The sequence below is a fragment of the Sceloporus occidentalis genome, unplaced genomic scaffold (assembly GCF_023333645.1).
Source record: "Sceloporus occidentalis isolate IW3139 unplaced genomic scaffold, rSceOcc1.0.p SCAF_13, whole genome shotgun sequence".
Classification (NCBI taxonomy): Eukaryota; Metazoa; Chordata; class Lepidosauria; order Squamata; family Phrynosomatidae; genus Sceloporus; species Sceloporus occidentalis.
Genome location: NW_028316993.1, coordinates 9,940,281 through 9,960,193, shown reverse-complemented (window position 1 = coordinate 9,960,193; position 19,913 = coordinate 9,940,281). Strand labels below are relative to the sequence as shown.

Below are 19,913 nucleotides of genomic sequence, written 5' to 3'. Positions count from 1 at the left end.
CTGCTCTGAAAGTGTGCTGCTGCTATGGTCCCAAATGGGCTACCAGCAAGGATTGGTTTTTGCCACTCCTTTTTCTGGTGGCTTTGAGAAACCATAGGCGGCCTCAGAGTGGCTTCCAGTTACCTCACGGGTGTGTGTCATCTGCACGCCATGCCCCCAAAGTGTCCAGAAGCCACACCTTTTGGACCATCTGTTTTGGGCCTAGATTAAATAGCCTTTACTCAATCTCCATAAGTAAGTGAAGAGAAATTCCAACATTTCATCTTGATATGAGGACAGCCCCTTTAGCTAAGATTTGTCTTAATTTCCTAAAATGAAGTGTTCTATGTATTTCAGCTGGTATTTAATGCATCTGCCAGGCCTTCCATGTCCATGTTGTAGAGGACAGGCAATTCACACATCATATAGTACCTGCTTTGAGTTGCCTGCTCCTTCTCATATTGGGAAGCACTAGTTCTCACCCTTGGCATCCCAGCCATTGTTATTGGATTACAACTCGCATTTACTTGTAGTTTAGCATTTCAGGACCCATGCTTGGGCATCACTGCTCTAAATCCTACTTGAAAACATAATTTCCACATGGTCAACCCTTGCAACTGAACACAGAACTATATTTTAAGCAATACTACAGCAAAGAGGTCCTCATGGTGCATTACCATTCCTTCTTCCCTCTTAACAACTGTCATCTCAGCCTCAGAGGGAGCGATCAGGCAGACCCAGCAACATCAGGGACTGCCTGAAGGATGAGACTTCTCCCTCCTTTAACTGTCACCTTTTGTATTGTATTACTATTTTCACTGTACACTGCTATGATCATTGCGGAATAGCGGTCTATAAATAAAACGTATTATTATTATTATTATTATTATTATTATTATTATTATTATCAGTACTAGTTACATCATAGATGCTGCCTACTAGCTGTTGGAGGTCCAGTTGTCAAGTGATGAAGAATCTTGTCAAAACTTATCAGAATGTCAAATAAACCTGGACACAACTACTAAAAACAGGGTTTGACCCCATAATCTCTCTCATCTTCCATGGCTTGGAACATAGATTACCAAGGTGTCCAAATCATTAGATTCCACAAACCACTTGATTTGACATTGTGACCAACCACAGTTTGCTCTAATTAGGAAAGGTGGAAGGGAACCAGAATATCTGGGTGGGGTGATGGAAGGAAGAACCTAAAGACCACCCATGACCATCTGTAGAAGTAGGCCAAAATATCTGAGAAAACAAACTCATTCATCCTTTGTTCTCCTTGCTCAACCTCTTTATAAATTCATAATCCTAGCAAAGAATGGAACCCAACTCCATTATCTTCCCCCAACCACTATCCCACCACCACTTTATTTAAGAGTCCAGGCTCAGCTCTGGGGTTAGAGAAGTGACAACATTTTATTAGTTTGGAGGAAGCGCTGGCAACTGAAATCCATCTCCTGGTTTGTCTCTTGACATTTGCATCTTGATTTCAAGAATGTCAGCTTGAAAAGGACATGAACTAAAAGCAGAACAGAATGAGGATGGGAAGGAAGTAAATTAGTAACAATGGAATAAAAGGAGTGGAGAGCATTCTGGGCACAAAATTGTACATTCGTTCTTCACAGAAATGCAAGCAGGGTGTCAGGCCCACCTGTGGGACTCCCAGACTTTAAGGAGGGCTCTGTCACATGAAGTGGCTTCTATGGTAGAACCTCCCACCCTCCTCTCTTCCATCCAAGTCTTAAAAAGTCAAGAGCCCTTTGTGAGAGGATCTAGCAGTCCTTTATTTCTAGGATGCCCAATGCCTGCCCAAAGGGGGGAGGGCATGAGGGGAGACAGAAATAAAAATACAGCCAATGGCAATCTGTATGAACCCCTAATCAAACCTCTAATCTATCTCAAGAGCCCCATTAATATCTGCAAACCATGTGTTATTTTCTTTAGTCTGCTTCCCAACTGCAACCTTACAAAAGCTAGTACAATGGTACAGTTCCGAGGCAAAACTAAGCCTATAATCCCATACACTCCAGTAATGGATAGAAATTACAGTGCATTTGGCAGACACCATCAGAGATAGTGAGACAGTAGCCCAAATGGTCCCCAACCCTTCCTGAAGTTCAGATGGCACATCCTGGAAGACGCATTGCTTTTGGAAAGGAACCCAATCCTATGGCAGCACCCTACTGGCAAAAAGAAAACATCCCACCAAAGTGACAAAAACTGGAGTAAGCTCACTGGCCTAGCCCTCTAATGAAATCCTTCATTCTACCTCTAATCACTGGTGAACTGATTTTCCAGGTTTGGAACCTCAGAGATGGACAAAGACTAGTCCTTTTATCTGTTTCAGAAAAACTGTACATCTTTTGAAGAGGGAGAGAGAATAGGTGGGTGGTAGGGAGAGCTTAGATCCTTGGTCTCCCCTGTCCAAACTAGTACCAAAGGTGCTGATGGAAGTTAACTAGGCCAAAGGAAGCAGAAAGTTAATGTAGCCTAGTCAACCCTGCTTAGCTGGCTTTCCAATAAATTAAGTGCAACTAGTGAGGAATTCAAAAGGAAGCATAATACATGTGGAGACAGAAAAGGCAAGCAAGTGTAAGTGGTGGTGATACCTATGCTGGAGGCAGGGTAGGGTTGCAATGGGTAATTTGAGTGTATGCAACACTCTGGTCTCACGCATAAACTATGGGCTTTTCCATGATTTTTCCCCCCTTAAAAATCTCTGCAAGATGGAGTCACACATGGGTGCTATGGACAGAATATAGGAAGGCTGCAGCTTTTTGTTAAAGTGTTACAGACATGTCTATGGTTCTGAGGTGAGGAACACAGGTTACAGTACATAGGCTGTATTTTTGTAACAACAGCTGGCCCTGTGCAAGTTGATGCACATGTGAAAGCCCTAGACAATGAATGGAGCATTGGTTAGTGATGTGCACGCATGAGAGTTTTTAGGGTATGTGTGCATGTAGTTCTTGGTGCCTGCAATTATATAGCAGATTTAACAAGTGGTTCAGATAGCTGCACATTGTGGAGGTATTCAGATGACAGTAGCTGAGATACCCAGAGATGGCACCTGATACCAGGAGCTTGTGTGTGTGTGTGTGTGTGTGTCTGTGTGGTCAGTTAGAAGTGGTGAAATATTCAAGTTGTGAGGAATGAGATGGTAGTGGAGGAAATGGCAAGTGGTAGGCCAGTGATGGGAGCTGTAAAGCCCAAATGGATGGGTATATGAGAGGAGGAATGCGGCAAATGGAAGAACAAAAACATGGCAGAAGAGGAATGGGGGTGGGGTGAGGGCAAGGCTCAGCCAGGGCAGAGAAAAAGAGGGTGGCTTTGTGTGGAAGTACATGTGGAACCTACCCCTCTCCCTGTAGATACCACTCCCTCCCACCCACATGGTAATGCCCACTACCCCAGTGACCCCACATCCCCTTGCATCAAAGAAACTCAATTCATCTCTTCAAAGAATTTGTAGGTGGGGTTCTCATAGCCATGGTTTTGCATCTTGTTCAGCTGTCGCTCCTCAGGACTAACCATGGGGTCCACCTGCAATGTAAGGGATAAAAAGAGAAGGTTAAACACAGCAATAGAGCTAACAGACCTGTGGGAGGAATGGAGAGAGTGATACCTATCACAGAGATTTAAAACTGTCTCTTGAAATATACTGTAACTCCTCTTCCTTTTTCCTCTAGTTCAAGGGTAAAGACAAGGCTGGGGAGCTTGTGGCCCTCCAAATGTTGCTGGCTTCAGTCCCCATCAGCCATAACCAGTAGTTTGTTGACATCTGATATTCCAGCTTTAGCTTAAGAGGAAAAGTCTTACTACAACTATCTAGTGATGAAAAATTTTCTAGTTCTCAACAACAAAATTATGCTACAAAACAGTGCTTCTTGAGAGATATAATGTGGGGGACTACCAATTCTCCCCACAGTGTGCCATGGACTGCTATCCTATTTGTGATCATCGGCACATTTTTTTCCTTTTCTGCAAACACGTCAGGGACTGGCAGCTGATGGTTTGTGGATTGATTAATGTCCATGGACCACTGCTTTGAGTAGCATGGCTACAAAACGCTTGTTCAGCTCAACAGCACTCAGTCCCCAAAAGCTTAGTGACCCATTACAGAGGAAATGACCATGTCCACCTCAGAGACAGTGGAGAAGTTTCCTCTCACTTCTATACTTCAAACAAACCCACATATAACATGACTGTTATATCTCAAAGCCGGTCCTTCCCCTGAGAATTAGTAGAATTTTGCAGATTTGTTTAAAGTGAAAAAAAAATACAGAAAAACTTTCCAATCTGTTTCATTTAACTTTTCATTAATTATTTTTTTCATTAAAAAATTTAACGCCCTGTAATAATTGATTAATTCACATTTGCAAAAATTAACTTCATTTGAACAAATAATCCCTCCACGCTTGTTAATAAGTACAGTCCGTTGCTCACACTTGGTTCATTATTAAATCTATATATAAATGAATCTTAAAAGTACTTAAATGGATATACTTAAATAGTGCATTTAAGTAGTTTGCTATCAAAATTTTGGTGACAAGGGCGGGATACAGACCGCCCAAAAAGGGCAGTCTGCTGCTGCCTCCATACCCGCCGGCAGGAAGCCTCAACCTCCAAACGACGAGGCTTCCTGGTGGCGGAAAAAGAACCCGTAAAAAGTGGGTTCTTTTTGCGTCGCGCTTGCAACGCCCGAGTGCACAAATGGCGCACTCGTGACATCGCAAGCACCACGTGATGTGCGGACACTATGCGTCCATCGCGTCAAAATGGTGGCGCCCATATGTACAGGGCGCCGCCATTTTGACGCCCCTGTCACGTGCTAGGGTGAGGCCCGTATGGATGGCCAACCCCTAGCATGTGACGGGGGCAGCGAAAAAGGCCCATTTAAATCGAGCCAAGGACAGCAATCCCTAGAAAATACTGCAAGTCCAAAGATTCACCACATTTCTCCTCCTGGCACCCTACTCTATATTGCCAAGTAATGTAGCGAGAAGATGCAGTGCTCTCATCATTACTGCAGACAGAAAATTAAAAGGAAGGGGAAGGGAACATTTTGGGGGGCATGAGGAACACTGGCAGAGCGGGAAGCTGTCATACCTCTCTGATTCAGATTTTGATACTAGTAGGAGAAGAATTCAAAGGTCTCCACTCCCCTTGCCCTTGACCATTCTTCTCAAAGTCTTGAACTCTAGGAACTTTGCTGGCACTTTGACTATGGCAAAGGGTTCCTTCCTGCCTTACCTCAACGATGCCGTGGCTGATGGTCCCGTAGGGCTTTCGGCGAACCATCAGGAGGCTGATGATGATAACCATGGCAACAGCCACCGCCACCACAAGGAGGCCAATCAGGGCGCCCCGGTTAATGGTTACCAAAGTGTCTGGCTCCTGCAGAGGAAGAGATTGAATGAGATCTTAGTACTCAACACTTTGCAATTCATATTGCTAGACTAAAACTTTGACCACCACTCACTATTAGTTATCCCAGTTAGGACTGAAAATAGTTGCAGGTCAACAACATCTGGAATGCCAGATGTTCCCTAAGTTATGGCTTCCTTGTGGGAGAAAGTGTCCACCAATAGAAAAAGCAGTTTCTATATTTTAAAACACTAATGTAATAAGTTTAAAATGCTAAGCATTAGAGTCAGCTTTCTGAAGTAACCTATTAGTGACAGCTTTTATATCATTGGGTTCTGTTCACTTCTACACTCAAAACACTTATCCGCTTGGTTTCCTACTGCTAAACACGGCACTATCTCCAGCTCCTAAAATGCCCTGGGAAGAAATTAGTTCAAAATGCATAAATTCTGTCCTTAAACAAGACAATTATTCTCAGTCTAAGTTCTCTTATCTCTCTAGGCTGAGCTTACAGAAGTCCATGTTGAATCTTCTTATTTATTACCATGATCATCATCAATATATACTTCTGCAAACTTTGGGATCTCTATGACTATGTACCTTGTTTTTGGAGTAATTTTGGAGTTTCATTTCTACACTGACCAACATTCAAGCACCTGAATTCAAGAGAAATGGCTGCAGCCCTCTTTTGTGGGTACATCCAATGACCAACATGGCTTCACTATCATGTTATGTATGGAAAGGTGCTTCTGATCATGATGCCAATGAAAAACCACATATCACCCTCCATTCCCCCCTGTATTGATGTGAATAGTGGTTTTGTTTATAGGGTTTTTGTAAGAATAGACTGGAAACGACTTTGCACACAAAAAGCATTACTTATTTTTAAAGAAGAAAAGGATTAGGTGAAGATTACATCAGTCTTTGCAAAGTTCAAGAGTATTTACAGTAAGCTTTTGATCCCCTCAGCCTTTGTCAGGCATTCGGAGAGAAGTACAACTAGATTTCTTCATATGCCCAGGGCCATTTTTACAAATGATAGTTAAGTCAATGTTTCCAGTTCTCACATCTGCAGTTCAGATAAAAGAAGTTACAATATTCTTGAGTTTGAAAAAGAATGCTGCCATTTCACCATGTCTGGAACAGACTAGAGCAAACTTAGCATCATCTGACAACACACGCTAAGGTTAGATGTTGCCATCGGCTGGTTTGACAGTATATATATATATATAAAAAAACAATACACCTGTGGCCAAGCTAAATTAATCAGCGTTTCCAAGTTTGCTTTTTCCAAAGTGAAATAATTTCCATCTCCAGTTTCCCCGACCCCCAGAGCCTTTTGGGTCCACAAATCAAACAAATTTCTTCCCTTCACATAGCTTTAAAAAATCAATAAACAATAAAGAGAAACGTGACATAAAGCAGAGGGTGACCTCAGTCATGGGAATGGATTTTTTTTTTACTCCCTCTGGATTTTTCTTTGTTGTGGGATTCTGCAGAGATTCAACCTAAATTCTCAGTTTCTTGCTGAGTAATCTGATGCCAGTGATCCTCTTGGAAAAGAGCTCAACTAACACCCAACCACCACAACAGAGAAGGCAGGGACCAAGGTGTAGCTGGCGTTTTATGTTACAACAGATGTACAAGGGCACAGAGTCAACTGACTCTAATGGGGATCTGGAATTCAGCCTATCATCAAAGGAATAATAAAGATATTAGAGGAAACATGCATAAGAATGTGATGTGATAAATAGTACTTCCTTGCCTCTGCAACTCTGCTTTTACTCCCAGATAATACTCAAGGGAAACACATGCTCCAAATCTTCTGTTTCTTATTACTTCCCAGGTCAACAATGGAGCCCCAAATCAAAATTAGTTTCTGGGGACAACAGAAAGGTATTGGGATGATGGGCTGCGATTATTTTTTCCAGAGTTTGGAAGTAACCAATTACAAATAACTAGTGAATTGCAATTATTATGCCCTGATAACTAAAGTGTAACTATATGATAGAACTGTAACTTAAGAAGGGGATAACACCAATTCTTTTGCAGTATAATGGTAACCTGATACTTTTCTAATTCGTTACAGTGAGGCGGCATCTCTAAATGGCACAGAAGGATATCACATGGTTTAGGTATTGGCTTATATTTGCCTTGTGGTGCTGGATTACACCCCCCTCCCAACCTATCCAGACTTTTAAAAGAATTGCTAAAAGTAACTATTTAGAGAATGGTAAAATGTTACTGTAAAAATGTTACTATGATGGGAATTAACTCTTTGGAGTCATGGAACTGGAATTGTACCAAATAATTTTGAAAAGTAATGCTTGAAGCTCTGACTTAAAACAGATGGCTCCTCTGACTTTTGTTGGAAAAAGCCAAGGAAGTGCAATACAGCCACTGAGGTGGGGCAAACCTATGGCACGTGTGCCAGAGGTGGCACTCAGAGCCCTCTCTGTGGGCACATGTGCCATCGTCCCAGCACAGAGTTTGCTAGAGGTTGTTACTAGAAAGCCAGAGGGACATGGCACTTTGCAATAAATAAGTGGGGTTTGGGTTGCAGTTTGGGCACTTGGCCTCAAAAAGGTTCACCATCACTGGATTATGCCTTCTCCCCTGTTTCTGAATAATCTATGTCTAGAGCAGGGGTTTGGTTCATTACTGCCCCCACTCCACTGTCCTAAGAACCAAAGCATAGACAGATAAGACCAAAAACCTATGAAGTCTAGAATTCTATTTCCACAGAGTCCAATGAGATGCCAGCTTTAGGGAAATAAGCAGAGCATTATGTTGTAATTATATCAATAATCAGAAGCTGCATATTTTTCAACACTAGTTGTTGGGGAGCACAAATGGAAAGGTGCCTCATACTCATCTTCTAGGTCCCCATTAACCATCCAGTTGGTCCTTTACAGCAGGTGAACTCTTGATGGGAACAACCTTTGGTCTTATCCAGCAGAGCTCTATTTAAGTTCTTTCTCTCCAGTACTTTGGCTATGGTGATCCTGTTTTCAGCGTATTAGTTGTCTTTTAAAACTGCTTTTATTGTTGATTGTTATATATTTGAACTGCTTTTGAGGGTATGTGTATGTAAAAGATCCTTATGTCTACCCCAAAGTTTCCTTTCCCTTGTTCTTCTTGGGGTTCCAAGTTGTGTTGTATTCTTTTCTGGATGCTAGTGATGCTTCCTCTGCTCCAGAAACTGTTTGGTTGCCCACTACTCTTAGTACACCTCACATAATGGCTGGGACAGCTATGAAATGTCAGGGTCATGCTGTTTATGCCACCCATTCATTCTGGTTCATTTGTGTCTACTTTCACCTGAACCAGTTCTACCACAGAGCATAGCTAAAATGTCCCAAAACCCTAAACAGCCAACACCTCTTTTAGCAATTCTTTTTAGACATGTCTCATGAATCCGTCTCTAAGGAGAAGAGCCAAAAACATGGCCAAACATACTTAAAAATTGGCTGGTCCAATTTTCAAAAGTATTCCTTAAAACAAAAACTCAGAATGTGCTGACATGATGAAATGGCATTAAAGTGTCCTTTCCAAAAAAGCAGAGATGTAGTTGAAATGAAGGAAAACTATAAAGCTGAAATTCCACCAGCTGAAGCATAATAAAAAGCCTAATAGGCAAGGAGAACCCCTCCGATCCTAGAAAGGGGGTAGGAGAAGGAAGTATGAGAAACATCAAGATAGAGACATAAAAGCCAAGGAGAAGAATTTTAAAAGCCTTGCATTAGAAGTGGGAAGCCTGCCAGAGAGAATTGCTCAGGTCATTAGACAATCAAGATGTAAAAAGAGCACTTAAGGAAGACAGAAATATTGCAGAGAAGTTAAATGAGTGCTTTGCATCTGTCACAGACAAAGACAAGTTTGGGGAGAGACACCCAAACGGTTCCCCACAAAGGCAATAAATCTGAAGAAATGACACAACCTGAATTGGCTTCGGAGGACATTTTAGAACAAACTGATAGATTAAACTCATAAATCACCAGAACCAGATGGAATTCACCCAAGACCCCTAAAGGAATTCAAAATATGGCATAGCTGTGACATTAGCATCCAGGTTGAGCAAAGTGATCTGTGCTCTCAAGCCCAGGTTCTGCAGGGAGAATATCTTTCACTGAATGCACAAAGCAGGCCCAGAAAGGTGCTGGGCATGGCAAAAACCTAAGCACCCGGAGTTAATTCAGTACTGCACAGAAATCTTGCCCACACCTGCCAAGCAGATGCTCAGTACTGCCAGCTTTGACAGCAGCATCTATTACTTTTTGATGGGGGATGGGGAGGTGAGGATAAAGAAATTGAATCAAAGCACCCTCTTCCCATCTCCCAGAGGTGATTGATAGCACCAAAGGTGACAGTGCCAAACATCTGTTTGGTAGGGAGATGCATCCATGTGCCTTGCCACTGTATATTGAAACCTCAGTGTTTATACTAGAGAGCTAAAAGGTTACTAGTATTCCATTGGAACCACAAACAAACATTACTAGGTGATAAGTTTAGATATTTTACACTTGAGTTTAGTATCAGAGGATGCAATGGCTGGTTTTTATCAAGTGATCTTAAATAGAACTTGGAAGCAACTATTTACAGATATCACATAACTTGGAATTACTTTCCCTTTTTCAAACCACTAAGGCATAACTAAGTTGCGCTGTGATTGTGACACTGTGAAGGGTGATGCTTCCTTTGCAGCACTACTATAACTGTAGTAATTACAGTATAGCTGTAGTTAACTAACTAGTTAGGGTTAAAGAAAGATTTCTGTCTGAAACTCTGGAGAGCCACCTCTAGTCAGTGCAGATAATACTGAATTAGAGGGATAGATATGATACAAGGCAGCTTTCAAATCTCAGGTATAGAGCTTGGAATAGTTACTGTGTTGGATGGGGGATTTGGGGAGTTGATGTCTAAAGAGTACCATTTCCAATCTCTGCTTAGGCAGAACCATTTCCTGTTACCGCCTAGCTGATCCTTTTCACTAAAGAGGCCAGGTTGCTTCTTGCAAAAGTGGTATTATGGTATATTTTCCACCATGAGATACTTCACATAAAGATCTTAGGGACTAGTTTCCAAGACAGGGTATTTCAAGATACCAACACACCACTCTTTCCATGCATGGCTTCAGCTTAACTAGATGAAAGCTAATATTGATTCAGGGTAGCTCTTTCATTATTTCAATACAAAAATGCTTTCAGGAATAGATTTGTGTTTGTTTTTAAAGGAATGATGAAGTTGTGATCCCATTCCTATACATGATCATAAAAGAGTGAAGAACTGGAGGGTACTACAGGAAGGAAATGTTTTGAGTTGTCCAATTTATTATTTTTTTTAATAATGAAAAATTACTAGCACCTCCCCCAGTTCAACTAAATGTGATGTTTGTGTTGAGGCTGACCTTAGGCCAATATATAGGTGGGTGATTCGATTCATAAACATGGCATGGACCATGAGGTGAACAGCTAGCTCTTTGTTGCCCCCATCTGTAGCCCCATTTGGGACCTGTGTGTGTGTGTGTGTGTGTGTGTGTGCGTGCGCGCGCTTTCAAATTGACCCCCAAGAATTTAATATACAAGGAATTTTCTTAGGAACACTCAGAGGTGGTTTTACCAGTTCTGTCCTGTGACATATATATATATTCTAGAGCACCTGGTGTTCATTGCAAGGCTTCCATCCAAATATTAACAAGGATCTAGTTTCTTTAATTGGGACCTACAGGAGATTAGAGCCCATTTACCCTCCAACCTCTTTTTTAAAAGCTGGCACTCTAGAGATAACTATGGGCCTGAAAAGACAGGACAAAATAAAGCTGCTTCGGGTCACTTCGGAGGTATGCTGTTTAAATGACAAACAGATCTTAAGAGGCCAGAAGCTGCACCAAAGCTGTACTCCATGGTTTTGGTGTGGCTTCTGGAATCTTAGGACGCATGTATCATTTAATCAGCATACCTCCAAAGTGACCCGAAGCAGCTTTATTTTGGCCTGTCTGTTTGGGCCCTAAGTTTAGTATCTCATCTAACCGTGTTTAGAAGGAAGATTTTGGATGAGGGTGAATGAATGACTGAATTATTACGGACAAAGGATGCAAATACAAGAAGCTGGGATTGGATGCACATCTGACCAGGTATTTCTGGCTGGCTCCAAAGCCACTTACCAGCTCATCACGTTGGATCTCTTGGGACTTGTACACCATGCCTTTCACATCTGAGGCAGACACATTGACCTAGGTTGAAGGAAAGGCTTGTTTTGAAACATCTTTTAATTAACCATAAAGTTGGCTCTGTACTCACCACAGAAACATACAGATTTGTGCGTTTCTCTTTTAGTATTTAACCTGCCCCACCAAACAATATATAATGAAAGAATTATATGCATAAATTTGTTTTATCAGAACCGAAACAGAAATTACAAAAACATTATCAGTTATCCCAGCTTTTCTTTATATCAGCAGAATTATTTATAGAAGGGCATGTTTTGTTGTCATTATTGTTAAAATGATGGGAGACAGAATTATTTCTCAATGAACTAAAAATTATTCAAACATCTACCAATAGTTGCAGTTCTGTCTTCTCTCCACTCTCAGCGTATCCCAATTTACAAAGCTGCTGTGATGCTAAAATAGGGAGTGGGGTGAAGGAGAAAACCACATACACTATGCCAAGCCCTTCAGAAGAAAGGAAGGCTATAATGTAATTATTAAATATAAAACCAACAAATGCCAAATGAAGTTCTTTGAGCCTACCTTACGTTCATATTCATACAGCAAGGCCTTGTCACTGGTTGGGTAGTCATATTCTGCCAGTCCTGAAGCTGCAGAGAAAGAAAATCCTCTAACTTTTATTGTTAGATTGAGTACCCCCATTTCTTTTGATCTGGACTCCTCTGAGCAAAACTGACCCCCCCCCCCAAACTCCTTCCTCCCACCATGAAAACAGCCCAGGGAAGAAGATGTCAAGTTTAGAGCTAGACACTCACCTTTCTTGTCAGCTTGTTCAGAATCTGCCCGTTCCCAAAAAGCACCAGAAGGAAAGAGAGAGCATGGCAGAAAGCACAGCGAGCGGGGAGGAGAGAACAGAAAAAGAAATACATTTTTGAGACTAAAGGGAAAAAAGAGACAACATGGCATTGAAACAGTGGAGACAAAGCTGGTAACTAGAGCAAATTACTAGAAATGAGGGGGGGGGGGGGGGGGAATTTCCACACCTGTGGAGAATCACAACTGGAAATCATTTCTGGTTATGATTTCCAGATTCTGGTAGTGGCTTTTTGGTTTTTCTGGAGCTGTTGGTATATACTGTATATGTCTGGGAGAAAAAGATTTCTAGGGTGCATGGTGTTTTTGATTTTGCAGGGTATTGGGGAAGCCTGGGAGGCTATAAAAATCCAAAAGGGAGCCTGTGGACCACATTTTTCTCCCCCCTAAATTAGGGCAAATGATTCTCAACCTGTATCAGAGGGAAGGCTGGGGGTTTACTAGACAGTCATTAAGTGTTCCCTGAAAAAGAAAAACAGTAAAGACAGGCAGCCTCCCTGTAAAGAACTGCTCATTCAACAGTCCTGTATGGAGACCCAAGAGGTCTAACCAGGTGATGCATATGTGGACCTCAGGGGTTATTGGACTGCAACTCCTATCAGCCCTAGGTGACAGACTCATTGGGGAGCGATGGGAGTTACACTCCAATAGACTCTGGAGGGTCACATAATCCTTCATCTATGGCCTAAGATCTAAGGGCCACCCAATAGGTAATATTTTCTGTGTAATATATAGCAACCCACTTTCCAATTTTAGAAACATCAGGTGCAAAGGGAAACTAGGAAAGAGGTGTACATGTGTGTGTATATAGTGGGATTTATCCTTTTCCTCCATGACCATGTTCCCCTATTACTACTCAACATAGGTGGGACCATTGGTTTTAAAAGCCCTATTGTACAAACTATTTTTAATGGTACCCCCCCCCCCCCCATGATATTCCTAACTGTTTGGAAATGCAAAGCCCATCACCATCATCCAGCAATTGCCCCACATCTGTCATTGCTTAAACACAACTGGAAGCAAAGATGTGCACTATGAATTAATCATAACCTATTGGTTGGCCCTGAGCAAACTGTGACCTCCTAGAATGTGTTCTAGAATCTTCTGTTCTAAATAAGGTTCCACATTCAAAGTTCAAGTGAGTAGACAGGTCAAGAGGAGACAAATTTGCTCTAACACCAAAAATACAGGAAAGCCATTGAGCTCCATTGTGCATGAAAAAAGAGAATCATTTTTACTTAATTCTCATGTTAAACTATTTCTGTTCTTGGCATGGGAAAGCAACCATGAAAGTTATCATGTTTTGAAGCCTCAGTGAAAGCTAAATTCCATCTCTCTGATCACCAGATTACTGGTAACCATGTCTGGCATACATACCAGACTAGATCAACCAGTTTCTTAATACTTGCCTCTGCTCCCTGTGGCTCATAAATGCAGTACTCAGAGAAACACATGTGAGTAGACAGCTATACCAGAGCCTGAAAATGCTATTTTCTTGGATGACAGGTCTGCGAATCCTGCCGCCAGCATAACCACTGACCATGTTGGCTAGAGAATTCTAAGAACTGTCATCATTCTAACATTTCTAAAATCTGAGCTACTCTAGAGACAGCCATTGAAGAACAGCTTCTCCATTATGCCCTGTCCATAGAGGGCTTCCAATGGACCAACACTCAGAGAATACTGCTAGATAAGGTGGCCATGTGTTTCATGTCTCAGCCCACTGAAGCAGTGGTTCCCAACCTTTAGTCCTCCATTTGTTTTGGATTTCAGATCCCAGAAGCCCAGCTAACTTGGCCAACCGTCAGGAATTATGGAAGCTGAAGTCCAAAACAGGGAATTGCTGCTCTGGAGCAATAATTTTTGCATTTTCTGTATACCTCGTTATTTCATTCATGCAAGTAAACTACTAGAATCCCTTTTGTAGACTTATTATCTCAGCTTGCTCCATGAAGGATGCTAGTATCCTGAGACAAGATATGTATTTAAAACAAACTGCATTGACTAGAATGGGATAGGAAAATTGCTATATCTCCTTGTACCAGTGACAAAAAAATTAGAAGACTGGCACATCAACATCTTTGTGCCAGTGGCAGGCCACTATGAGAACAACCTTTACATTGGCAAGATTCCACCAGTTTACTGGTGGGCAAGGGAGGTGAGGCTGAGGTGCAGCAGGGAAGTATTTGGAGAGATGCAGAAATAAGCCTGATTTTTGTTTCTGCTTAGGGGTGATTCCACTTTCAACAGCACAACATTAGCAGTTCTCCCTAAGCTGGTACTTTCCAGTCATTTTAGATTATAGTTACCAGTATTTTAACTACTGACCATGCTGGAAGATAGGACTGATGGGAAATGAACTCCAAAACATGGAAGGCACCAGATCGGGGAAGGTTGCATTATGACAGCAGGGGGAAAAAGTTCTAAATTAAACATATTCCCTTTGGTGTTTCCAGATAGACTCTTCCAACAAACCAAAGAACAGGATTCTAATTAACTCTGTGGCCAACACACCACTGAGCAAACACTGCTCACATCAGCAAGAAATAAAGATAGAAGAAGTGCCCTGCCAGGTCAGAACAATAGCCCATGTAATTCAGCATCTAGCAGCATCCTATATCCTTCAATAGCCAACCATATGTCTATTGGGAAACCTGCACGCAAGACAAGAAGGCAGTAACTTTCTTTCTTCAGTCCTCCTCACCAGTTAGTACTGAATAACCTTTACAACCATCACTGCTAAAAGCCAACAGAAATATTCACTATGGATTTGTCAGTCCCCTTAAAGACATTTGAATGCATCTAGCATCTGAACTAATAGAAGGGATCTGCTGATGGGAGGTACCTTCACTCAATTTTCACTGGCACTGCACTTAAGCAATAACAAATACATTTCTATGCCACTTTATCAGTGCACTGAAGCACTCCTAAGCAGTTTACAATGTGTAAGCTAATTGTCCCCAACAAGCTGGGTGCTCATTTTAGTGACCTCAGAAGGATGCAAGCCTAAGTCGAGCTAGAGCCCTTGGCTGGTATTGAACTTGCAACCTTGCGGTTTGTGAGTGAGTGGCTGCACTACAGGCATTTAACCACTGTGCCAGCAGGGCTCACTTCATCCCATTCAGACTGCTCCTTCTCCTGTGGAATGTTTTCAGTAGGCTGGAGGAGCTGCTCTCTTGAAAAGGAGGCAGGGCATCTCCTTCTGCTACCCTAGTAGCCTTTTCTTTTATTGGGACTGAATTTACATCACATCACCCTGGTTTGCCATCTGGAGGACTATGAGCATATAGATAAAAATGTTGGCATGTTGATAGGAATAGTGGATGATGAAGAATCTAGTCTCAATAGGACACCTTTCCATTAACTGTGAATAACGTTCCTATGACTAAGCTATGTGGGCATTAATGCCAGTGTAAGAGGTGTAGCCCATTGCAGTTATTTTTGAGCCACACATATCTTCCATCTTTTATTTTATTGCCAGGTCACTGTCTTCCTCTAAGGAACTGTTACACTTCATTCCATCTAATCTGCATACTTGAGGAGATAACATCACTGCTATTGCTTATGCATTCATTTATTATAAGATGAATCAATAAGCACCAGGGAACGTATTCCACTGTCAAACTGCATGTACCATCATGAACTTGTTCCTAATCTTGTAACTTGAATCCATTGCTCCATGTCCTAGTCTTTGCAGCAGCAGAAAACAAGCTTGCTCCAACTTCAATATGCTATCCCTCAATATGATATCGTGTCACCCCTTAACCTTTTCTTCTCCAGATTACATATACCTAGCTCCCTAAGCTGCTCCTCATAGGGCCTTGCTTCCAGACCTTTCACCATTTTAGTTGCCCTCCTCTGATTATGCTCCAGCTTCACGGTAATACTTTCTAAGTGCTTACAGACTGTCTGTTTAATGATCTGCTCTAGAGTCTTCCCTGGTATTGATGTTAGGCTGACTGGGGAATAGTTATTTGGGTCCTCCCTCCCTCTCCCCCCCCCCCCCCCATTTTGAAGATGAGGGCAATATTTGCTCTTCTCCATCCTGCTGGGATCTGCCACTGCTCTCCAGTAAATCACCAAATATTCAGCAATTTCACCTGAGATTATAAATGCTGGTTCCGGAAATTGATCTTTTTAAAAATTAAAACTAGGGGAAAGCCAGTAACCCATAGGGAAGTATCTTAAACCAGGTGAGGGTCACCACTGTCTGCTTAGATAAAATAATGAATTTTAAAAGTTTATTGAAGTAATACTTCAATACAGATCCTGTTGCCACTGGAGAAATCAGGGACTGAACCTGAGGTTTCAAGTATGAAAAGCATACATTGTAATACTAAACTATTGTTCCTCTCAACCAAATTATTCCTTCCCATTGAATCTAACAGAAATTCATTTCCCCCCTCTTTGATGGCTCTTTTACTCTCTGCTTCTTTGGACTTTGATCATCTCACAGTCTACCAGGGATGCAGCCTCAGCATCATTTCTAACTCTTTATTAGCCTTTCATCCTCAGATGCAATCTGTCACTGAAACCAACCATCTTTTCCCACATCTGGAATATCTCCACAAACAGTTCTTTTCTGTTTACTGATACTATGGTTGCTATGGTGGCTTTCCATGTTATGTCTTTCCACTATTGTTAGCTTCTTTTCACTGCTCATTCACTTTTTTTTTAATCCCAAAGGTCTATATTATTGTCTATATAACAACTGAATTATGCAGCACATTTTCAACTCCCTGAAAAATACTTTAACCATTATAATCAGAATGTAAATTTGAATGGTGCAAGACAATACTTAGCAATATAGGGTCCTTGTTGTTTACTGAAATCCACTTTCCTAAAGTCTAGAATGCGTATCTGACTTTGCTTGTCTTCTCCTTTCCACCGTATAACAAATTCCAGGAGAATAGCAATAGCAAAAAGCAAGTACATTTCTATACTTCTTATCAGTGCATTTAAGCACTCCCTAAGCGCTTTACAAAGTGTAAGCTAATTGCCCCCAACAAGCTGGGTACTCATTTTAGTGACCTCAGAAGGATGCAAACCTGAGTCGAGCTTGAGCCCTGGTATTGAACTTGCAACCTTATGGTTTGAGTGAGTGGCTACAGTACAGGCATTTAACCACTGCGCCACCAGGGCTCTTAGCGAACATGGTCACTTCTATGTAAGGATCCCACCACTTGCACTCCATTAACCAGGTCATTCTTGTTAGTTAGGATCAGATCTAATATGGATGATGCCCTTGTTGCCTCTTCCCCTTTTTGGACAATGAAATTGTCTTCCAGGCAAGTGAGGAATTTGCTGAACCGTAAATGTTTGGATGAGTTTGACTTCTAGTAAACCCCTTGAAACCATTGTCCTGGCTCCTTTGTTTAGACTGTTAGACTAACCTTTCTTTATAGCAAAAGGCAAAGTGGGGCAGACATTCTTCCACTACTACATAAGTGTGTGTGTGTATTACTGAGCCCTGGTGGCACAGTGGTTAAATGTCTGTACTGCAGCCACTCACTCACAAACCACAAGGTTGTGAGTTCAGTGCTAGCCAGGGGCTCAGGATCAACTAAGCCTGGCATTCTTCTGTAGGTTGCTAAAATGAATACCCAGCTTGTTGGGGGCAATTAGCTAACATATTGTAAACCACTTAGGGAGTGCTTAAGTGCACTGATAAGCAGTAGAGAAATCTACTTGCTACTTGCTATTGCTGTTACTGGAAAAAATCCATTTATAATATTAAATTTGAGAACATTAATAGGCGATATAATAGATGGATAAAACACGTTTAAAATCGGTGGTGTTAATGTTATAATTAACTTTGTTCACGTGAGTTACTGGAAAACACATATTAAACATATCCACACATTCACTTTTCTATGTATAGATTTACTCTTGGTCTATTTATTTGTGAACACAGTAGTGTTGAAAACAACAACAACAGCAGGGTGAACTTAAACCCCAAAGGCACAAAATCTAAAACAGGTTAAACCAGATTCCCAATTGGTTTAGGGCAAGAATAGGGAACTGTACAAATGTTTTTGTTTACAAATCCCAAAATCCTTGTCCAGCATAAAAATAAATGTTCAGGTCCAAAAGCTTATGGAAATCCTATCATTGGTGCCAAAGGGGTAACTCCTAATTTCTACTTTGCTTCAATGGCCAAAAGGCAGAATCAGAAGGCAGGGAAAAGAGTATAGTTCTTTAAAAAGAGAAATATACAGCCAGTGTGGAAACAGAGGATGGAAATGTAGAAAGATCTACATCTACACATTCTTTCCCTAAAATATCCCAAACAAAACTTTTCCTCAAGACTTTCACATATTCAGAAAATGTATCATGGAAAACAAAAAAGATGGGCTGGTATATGACCATCAAAGACTGACAGAAACCAACACACTCAATCAAAATGTTACCAAATTCATGATATGATTACATATAAAAATAAGCGATAGCCACCCAAATAATACTGACTTGGTTCTTTGAGTCAAGTGTTCAATGAAAACTCAAGTGTTCAATGATGACTCACATGCAAGGAAATCCCATTGACTTAATAGACCTGTTCTAGCAGGTTCAAAACAATATAACATATATAGCTTTAAAATAGAAGATGATCAGACACTGCAGAATAGGTTCTTATCCCACGAAAGAGTTTGTTTTCTTTCTACTTTGCTCTGGTTTAAAAGCTTGAAGGTCAAATTAATTTATTGGTTAAACCAATGGGGTTAAAGTACAACCAGAAGCTGCAGAATCAGTTTAAAAACTCTACAGTTTACTAGGGTATAACAGTCTCATGTGAGATAAACCAAACAGGTCCCTCCCTGAAGAACAATATTAAACTGCAAAAGGTTTATTTTACAAACTCCAGCTACTGCTACTGCTTCAACATAAGTCTAAAGACGGTGAGTTTCTTAAGACTCTTTAATCAGCAAGTATTTGCCAAAAGTGAAAAGGCAGAATCAAAGAATCTAGCCATGATATTATCATTAGCAGATCCTCAAGACAGAGCCAGCTCTCCCACTGGGAAATGTCTTCCCAAATTTCAATGAACTGAAAAACAAATGTCTATGAAATAAAAAAGTTTTATTCACCATCATCACTATAAAAACAGAGTAACGTAAAAAAAGAAGAAGTATAAAATATAAACTCAAAAAGGTACTGGAAAATGCAATTTAAAAGTTTATTGCCCAACAGATTTCAGTAGAAACCTTCTTCAAGAGCACAAGAATTCACATTTGCTGGATTATTGCAGAAGAGCAACATTAGGAGATGTGTTGGGCAACTTACTGTTTTAGTAAAGCATTCCACATTTTTCAGTATCATCTTGAGAGTTTCTTTTGTTTTTGTGTTTTCTTGCTCTTTTATTTTGGTACAGTACTTCCCTTTTTCTCTAGTTCTGACCAAAAGCCACATGCATGGCTTCCAGATCTGATGTTTGTAGCGCTATCCAATCAAATGCCACCCTACTTTCCAGGAGTGAATATCATTTATACTTTGACATGATAATACTCCAAATCTGTTATAA

The 19,913-nt window shown here is 41.0% G+C and overlaps 1 protein-coding gene across 2 annotated transcripts in view; it reads right to left on the bottom strand.

Annotated features, from left to right (window-relative positions):
* Positions 1 to 1,377: 1,377 nt before the first annotated feature.
* Positions 1,378 to 19,913, bottom strand: part of APLP1 (amyloid beta precursor like protein 1) — a 42,933-nt gene continuing 24,397 nt past the window's right edge. Inside the window, exons 13-17 of one of the 2 annotated variants that reach the window (XM_089478819.1) lie at positions 12,337 to 12,360; positions 12,104 to 12,171; positions 11,516 to 11,584; positions 5,239 to 5,382; positions 1,378 to 3,528 (exon numbers count right to left, since the gene is read on the bottom strand). In XM_089478819.1, coding sequence (XP_089334945.1) covers positions 3,430 to 3,528; positions 5,239 to 5,382; positions 11,516 to 11,584; positions 12,104 to 12,171; positions 12,337 to 12,360 — 404 coding nt within the window. In that variant the 3' untranslated portion in view covers positions 1,378 to 3,429. The remainder of the gene's footprint in view (positions 3,529 to 5,238; positions 5,383 to 11,515; positions 11,585 to 12,103; positions 12,172 to 12,336; positions 12,361 to 19,913) is intronic. The other variant, XM_089478821.1, reaches the window with a different exon arrangement.